Source organism: Carlito syrichta, unplaced genomic scaffold (genome assembly GCF_000164805.1).
Source record: "Carlito syrichta isolate Samal-C Ts95f unplaced genomic scaffold, Tarsius_syrichta-2.0.1 Scaffold303154, whole genome shotgun sequence".
NCBI classification, from domain to species: Eukaryota; Metazoa; Chordata; class Mammalia; order Primates; family Tarsiidae; genus Carlito; species Carlito syrichta.
The window spans coordinates 231,791-239,116 of record NW_007247250.1 but is presented as its reverse complement, the minus strand read 5'-3'; the positions used below and the strand labels follow the sequence as shown (position 1 = coordinate 239,116).

At 54.2% G+C, this 7,326-nt stretch overlaps 1 protein-coding gene across 4 annotated transcripts in view; it reads right to left on the bottom strand.

The window, feature by feature from the left end:
* PLTP (phospholipid transfer protein) overlaps positions 1 to 7,077 on the bottom strand; it is a 13,460-nt gene extending 6,383 nt beyond the window's left edge. The window contains exons 1-8 of one of the 4 annotated variants that reach the window (XM_021712269.1): positions 6,794 to 7,077; positions 6,069 to 6,179; positions 5,872 to 5,971; positions 4,809 to 4,937; positions 4,430 to 4,585; positions 3,104 to 3,167; positions 2,954 to 3,017; positions 1,895 to 1,986 (exon numbers count right to left, since the gene is read on the bottom strand). In XM_021712269.1, the coding sequence (XP_021567944.1) occupies positions 1,895 to 1,986; positions 2,954 to 3,017; positions 3,104 to 3,167; positions 4,430 to 4,585; positions 4,809 to 4,937; positions 5,872 to 5,971; positions 6,069 to 6,168 (705 nt within the window). In that variant the 5' untranslated portion in view covers positions 6,169 to 6,179; positions 6,794 to 7,077. The remainder of the gene's footprint in view (positions 1 to 1,894; positions 1,987 to 2,953; positions 3,018 to 3,103; positions 3,168 to 4,429; positions 4,586 to 4,808; positions 4,938 to 5,871; positions 5,972 to 6,068; positions 6,180 to 6,793) is intronic. The other 3 variants (XM_008057918.2, XM_008057917.2, XM_008057919.2) reach the window with 3 other exon arrangements.
* Between the last annotated feature and the right edge of the window lie 249 nt (positions 7,078 to 7,326).

Below are 7,326 nucleotides of genomic sequence, written 5' to 3'. Positions count from 1 at the left end.
AGTGGCCGCTCCCGGCCACCGCAGCCTCGACCTGCTCGGCTCCGGCGATCCTGCCGCCTCAGCCTTCCAAGTAGCTGGAATTACAGACATGCGCTATCAGGCTCGGCTGATTTTTTGATTTATTGTAGAGATGAAGTCTTGCTGCCCAGGCGGGTCTTGAAACAAGCACACTTCTTAAAAGGCATTGGTACCGGGCACAGTGGCTCATGCCTGTAATCCTAACACTTTGGGAGGCAGAGGTGAGAAGACTGCCTGAGCTCAGGGGTTCAAGACCAGCCTGGGAAACATGGTGAGACCTTGTCTCTACAATAAATAAAAATTAGTTGGGCATGGTGGCACAAGCCTATGGTTCCAGCCACTTGGATGGCTGAGGCAGAAGGATCACCTGAGTCCTGCAGGTCAAGGCTGCAGTGGCCATGAGCGTGCCACTGCACTCCAGCCTGGGTGACAGAGTGAGACTCCGACTCAAAAAAAAAAAAAAAAGCATTGGCAGAGGACAGCTGGAGTGCTCTAAGGGGTGACTCCATCAGGCTGGAGAAGGGAGGGTCAGGAAAGGCTTCATGGAGGAGGAGGCATGTAAGTGGGCCTTGGGCACTAGAGGCAATGATGACAGCTACTGTTTACTTCTCCTGTACATGGTAATAATTCTGTGCCAGGTGCTTTTTAAGCCTTTTCTATAGCTCAGCTCCTTTAACCCACAAAACAACGTGAGTTTTCTTACAGTATTATTTCTCTTTACATATTAGGAAACAGGCCCAGAAAAGTGAAGCCACTTACTTAGCTCAGAAATGGCTTTGAACTCCAAGCATGCTAGCTCCGGAGTCTGTGCTCTAAGACTCTGCTCCACTCCACTGGGAGGAGCAAAAGGAGGGACTACATGCTAGCTATGTAGCCTGGGGCAGGTGATGTTGTGTCTAGGAGTAAGCCTCCACATCCTTAAAATGAGGACAATAGCCAGGCTCGGTAGCTCAGCCTGTAATCCCAGCACTTTGGGAGGCTGAGGCAAGTGGATTGCCTGAGCCCTCAGGTTCAAGACCTACCCGGGCAACTTGGCGAGACCTCATAGCTACAATAAATTTTTTAAAATGAGTTGGGCATGGTAGCGCACAACTGTAATTCCAGCTGCTTGGAAGGCTGAGGCGGAAGGATCGCTGGAACCCAGCAGGGCGAGGCTACGGTGGCCAGGAGCATGCTACTGCACTCCAGTCTGGGCGGTGGAGTGATACTCCAACTCAAAAAAATAAAAATAAAATGAGGACAGTGTTAGTGCCTGACTTATGGGAATGTGAGATGAGACCAGCTTACGTGCATAGAGCTTTGTCTCCAGCTTTTTCAGGGGAAATGAGGAAAGGCCCCGGGGTGGGAAGTGAGAGGCACCCTTGGGAAAGAATTGCTGCTGAAGACAGGACAACGTTCGAAAGGTGGGACTGGATAAGAGTAACTAGGTTCACCAGGTGCGGTGGCTCATGCCTGTAATCCCAGCACTTTGGGAGGTGGAGGCAAGAGGATTGGTTTGAGACCAACCTTGGCAATTTGGCAAGACTTCGTCTCTACAGTAAATAAATTTTTAAAATTAGCAGGTGGCACCCTCCTATAGCTCCAGCTACTTAGAAGGCTGAGGCGGAAGGATCACCTGAGCCCACCAGGTCAAGGCTGTGTTGGCCGTGAGTGTGCCACTGCACTCCAGCCTGGGCAACAGAGTGAGACTCCAACCTAAAAAAAAAGAGTTACCAGGTTCAAGTGCCAGATGCAGACCCGGGAGGTTGAAACTTATTCTGTAGCCACAGGGAGCCACAGCATTCTCAGCAACAAGAGTAGCCTCAGAGCTGTGTGTAGGAAGATCAGCAACTCAGGAGAGGAAGGAGTCTGGTTAGGTCAAGCCCTGGCAGCTCACCCGGAAGTCCATGTCCAGATTGCTGGTGGAAGCCACTGGATCCTTCAACAGGGAGTAGTCGATGCCAACAAGTTCATCCACAGAACTGCGCACTGCGGGGAGGGGTTTCGGTCACTCAAAGCTGTGTGATGTTGGGCAAGGTGCTTGACCTCTCAGGGCCTCAATGTCTCATCCATAAAATGGTGATACATTCCACATAGGGTTGTTATGAGAGTCAAATTCATTTTATGTGAAAAGCAGTTAGTGCCTAGTGTGAAGTATGTGCTCAGTAATATTAGCTATTACTGGGTTTTTGGTGTTTTTTTTGAGTTGGAGTCTCTCTGTCACCCAGGCTAGAGTGCAGTGGCACGCTGCTCACGACCACCGCAGCCTCAATCTACTGGGCTCAGGCAAGTCTTCCACCTCAGCCTTCCAAGTAGCTGGAACTATAGACACGCGCCATCATGCCCAGCTAATTTTTTTATTTATTGTAGAGACGAAGTCTCACCAAGTTGCCCGGGCTGGTCTCGAATCTCTGGACTGAGGCAATCCTCTCACCTCCATCTCTCAGAGTGCTGGGATTACAGGTATTAGCCACCATACCTGGCGCTATTATTGTTATTACTATTACTACTAGAGGGGTTTCATCAGATGGCTAAACAAGATGGCAAGGAATTTCTTTTCCTTGGTTTCTCCTTCCTCCTCCTCCCCTTCCCGGGCCTTCTGTGCCGGTCATGATGAGACAAGATCTCTGCCCCACAACAGACAGAGGTCATGGCTTAGGAAAAGCGAATTCGTGTAAACTGAACACCTACTAAATATAATGACAAATGGGCCCCATCGATCACATATTGAGGACCTTGACCACCATCCTCACAGCAACCCCAGGGGGAGGCATTACCAGCCATGTGAGTAAGCCAAGGCCCAGAGAGAAATGGGTACTTACCTAAGGTCACACACCAAGTCAGCAACAGAGGCCACATTCAACACAGGATTATTCCACAGCAGGGCTTGGAAGGGGCCTACTCTGAGATGCGGCATGACAGCTGCACACCCAGCCTCAGCCCCAGACCCACTCACCAGGCACAGTGTCCAGGAGGGAGTTGAGCAGGACCATCCCTGCGTGGTACAGGACAGGGCAGATCTGGGAGGTGGCGAGGATCACACTCAGGGCCTTCTCAGAGAGGGCACACCCTCCCCTGCCACCCTCCGACCAGCCACTGCCCACACCTGCTGGTTGAGGAGGAAGCGCATCCCTGAGGTGATAAACGTGGAGAGGAAATCATACACTTTCCTGTAAGGAGAGGAGAGGCTGGGTGAGCCCAGACCCTGTCCCTCCCCCAGTCCAGGTCCAGGAGAAACCACAGTGAGCAGAGAACCAGTGGTAGTGGGGACACCTCAGCCTCAGCCCGAATGCCAGCTTTTCCATGGAGGTTTCCCAATATCCAGGCCCCTCTGCAGCCTCCTTCTCAAGACCTCCTCGCCTGCCCCCAACCCCCACCAGCCTAATGAATCTACCCACAGCTCCTCAGCCCTCTCTAAGCATCCCCACATCCATAAGTTTCCTGATGCCTTCCCTCCCCGCCTTTATGCTCCTACCCTGTAGTTTCCCCTGTCTGGACTCAGATGCTTCTTCCAGGCAGTCTTCCCAGAATTACCCTCCTCTGACTCCCCCAAATACTTTCTTAGTCCCTCTCCTCAGCTCTGATGACAAATATTTTTGTTCCTCTGGCTAGGCTATGAGCTCCTTTCTGGCATACACTTTTTTTTTGTTGTTTTTTGAGTTGAGGTCTTACTCTTGTCTCCCAGGTTGGAGTGTAGTGGCATGATCGGAGCTCACCACAGCTTCAACTGCCCGGGTTCAGGCCATCCTTCCATCTCAGCCTCCCAAATATCTGAGACTACAGGCACGCACCACTATACCTGGCTCAGTTTTTAATTTTTTTGTACAGACAGGGTCTCACGTATGTTGCCCAGGCTGGCTCCAATTCCTGGGTTCAAGCAATCCTCCTACTCGGCCTCCCAAAGTGCTGGGATTACAAGCATGAGCCACCATGCTTGGCCATTCTCCATATATTTTGTTTGCTAAATAAATAAAACTGAAAGTCTACCAACACCAGATGAGAAATCCAACGTCTTCCCTCCCCACTCTTTTCCAGAACCAGTACAATGTCCCCTTCTCAGTCCAGAACCTGGAACTGTTATTATTTTTGTTATTATTTGGAGCTACCAATTACTGAGAACTCAGTACATGCCCAATTGTGCATACCAATTCCCACAATTACTCTTATGCATTCATCATTTGCCAGGTACTACTGTAAATATTTTTACATACATCAACACAAAGAATCCTCATAGGTTCTATTATCATCCTATTATATCAGGGAGGGACATTGAGGTACCCAGCTTCGGTGATTTGCTCAAATTCACACAGCCAGGAAGTGGTGGAGCTGAGATCTGGACACCCGATTGGTCTGATTCCCAAGCTGTGCACTTTGCATTGCACCAATCAGACGGGCTATGGGGCTCAAAGGGGGTGTTGGGGATGGGCCTTACCTGAAGGTTCCCCCAAAGGCTGCGTGCATTCTGGAGACAGAGGCCTGGCAGGAGACATTGGACACTTTCATGCGGCCAGTGGGATCCCGAGAGAGCTCCAGACCAGTGCTGATGGACACACCCTCAGCCGAGGCATTGATGTAGCCCCCATCATAGCTGCCAAGGGGGGTTAATGATCACTCTAGCTGGGAGCATAATCAAGTCCTCCTACTAGAAATCCTACTAAACCCTCCTACCAAATCATGAAGTGGTATGATTATTCCCATTATATAGATGAAGAAAGTAAAACTCAGAAAGGCTAAGGGGATTACCCTCAGCCCCACAGCACCTGCAGTCCTCCTGACCCACCCTACACTCCCTGAGGGTGTCAGATCCTCACAAGACCCAGTAGAGCAGCTGTCTCCGGAAGCGCAGCCCCAAGGAGGCATTGGTGATTTGCAGCATCAGCTTCTGCTCTGGCTGGAAATCTAGCTCAGAGGACGTCAGCTGCAGCTTGGTGACCTTCACCCTGTGGGAGGTCTCAGGGTCAGATCCAGTGCCAAGAAGAGGGGACCCCACCCAATCATAGGCAATTCATTGCTCTTCTTCCAGTCCAGGCCTGAGGAAGTGGGGTGGGTGCAATGAATTCTTCCATTGCCCCTTGGACACGGGTGGCTCAGAGATGAGCTCCTCCTGATCCAGGTGTCAAAAGTGAGATTCAACCAGGCGTGGTGGCTCACGCCTGTAATCCCAGCACTTGGGGGAGGCGGAGGAGAGAGGATCGCCTGAGCTCAGGAGTTCCAGACCAGCCCAGCAACATGGCGAGTCCTCGTCTCTAAATGAATATATAATAATAATAAATCAAAAACTTAGCCTAGCGTGGTGGCCGCCTGTACTTCCAGCTACTTGGAAGGCTGAGACGGAAGGATCGCCTGAACCCAGATCGAGGCTGCGGAAGCTACGAGCGTCCCACTGCACTCCAGCCTGGGCGTCAGTGTGAGGCTCCGACCCCTCCCCCCAAAAAGGTTCACCCAACTCTGTGAAGTCTCGTTGCTTGCCCCCCTCCCCAGTCACACCGTGGGGTGCCAGGCCCGGCTCTTGATAATCCCTCGATTTTGCCTCCGTCACCTCAGCTCCTTCATTCCCCACCTCTCCCTTGAGCTCCACTCTGCTCCCTCAACCCCTTCTCATCCGTTGGCAAGTCTCTAGACTCCACCTTTCTGGTATTCCCTTCTTAGTCCCGCCTACACGCTCCAGGTCACACCCATCTGCCAGCTCCGGCCCTTGTCGGCAAGTTTAGCCAGCATCTTCTCGTCCCGGCCGGTTTTTTAAGTCGCGCCTCATCGACTTGGCCACGCCCCCATTCCGCTCTACCATCCAATCCCAAGACCGGGGACACATTTCCTGGGCCCCGCCTCCGCCGTCGAGGCCCCGCCCCGGATCCCGAGGCCCCGCCCCCTTACTCAGAGATGTTGTAGTAGAAGTGGCCCTCTCTGCCCCGCAGGTCCGGAATGGTGATGGTCTCCAGTTCTTGCTCCAGAAAGCGCAGCCCCTCCTGCTTCACTGAGGCAGCAGCGAGACCCTTAGCGCCCCCGCCCGCTGCTGGGGCGACCCCACCCGCATCCGCGCCCACCCGTCCCCGTCCACCCCTGCGCCTTACCCAGCTCCAGCGCCTTGGAGGTGACGCGGATCTTGCAGCCTGGGAGCTCCGCGAGAGCGCCTGCCAGCAGCGCTAGGAAGAGGGCCCCGGAAAGGGCCATGGCGGACGGGCCTGGGAGTGGGACGGGGACGCAGGCGTTACTTGGGCCGCTAAAACCCGCTCCTTGGACGTCCAACTAGAAGAGGGGTTTGGCCCAGATCGTTACCCTCCAGATAACTCTTTGGGAAGCTTGTAACCAATAACCTTGCCTCCATTTGGCAGATGCGGAAACTGAGGCCAGAGAGGCGCTGCGACTTGCGCTCTGGCCCACCAAAGGATTTGGGACTCGGGGGAGGGGATGTCCTCTGTTCCCTCGCGTAGCCGCCGCGTGATGAGTTGGGACCTCCAGAGGACCAGCCTCCCAATCCCCAACAACCTCCCCTTTCCTTTAGCAGTGGGCCCGCGCAGGCTTGCACGTTGCTATGGCAACGACTGCACGCGCATTCCTGGGGGGAGGCTTGCGGTCTCCTAGGCCCCGCGCGGGGAGAGGACCGAGGGTGGCCGCCGGACTTCGGGCTCCCGGGTCTCCCGGCTCCTCCGGGTCCTAAATCCCTCCCATTGGAGATTCTGCCCGGTGCCCCCATCTCAGCGTCCTCCTTCATTTGCTCTTCTCTCTAACCCCGCTTCAGTGCACCACGCGGCTCGGTGAGGGTCTGGGGGTGGGATAGGAACGCGCCCCGACTCACTCAGCTGTGGAGCTGGGGGGCGGCGCGGTCACGTGGGGTGGCGGGCAGCGCAGGGGATCCGGGCGACGGGGTCTGGCGGGCAGCGCTGTTCCAGCCGCCTTTATAAAGCTGGGCCTCCCCGGCCCCCCTCTTCTCTCCCGCTCTCCCCTCCTCCCTCGGGGGCTGGGAGGGGACGGGGCGGGACGCTGGCAGCCGGGAGGGTGGAAAGGGCTGCATAGAGCCCCGTGACAAGCCCGACCGCTGTCTAGACAAGTGGGGGACCCAAGCCCAGCAAGAGCGAGGAACGTGAAGGAGTTAGCCTGCTCAACCCAGCAGTTCTGCTCCTCTGGGACCTTGGTTCAAATTAGAGTTACCCATATCTTCCCGCATGATCTTGGACAAGTCACTTCACTTGGGCGGCTGAACCTCAGTTTCCTCATCCAGCAAAATGTGCCAGATATAGGAACTACCTCTCAGAGCTTTCTTGCAACCCGGAGCCAGGGTTGAAGTCAATGTGCAAAGCACTTTTTTTTTTTCTTTCCTTCCACCCACAA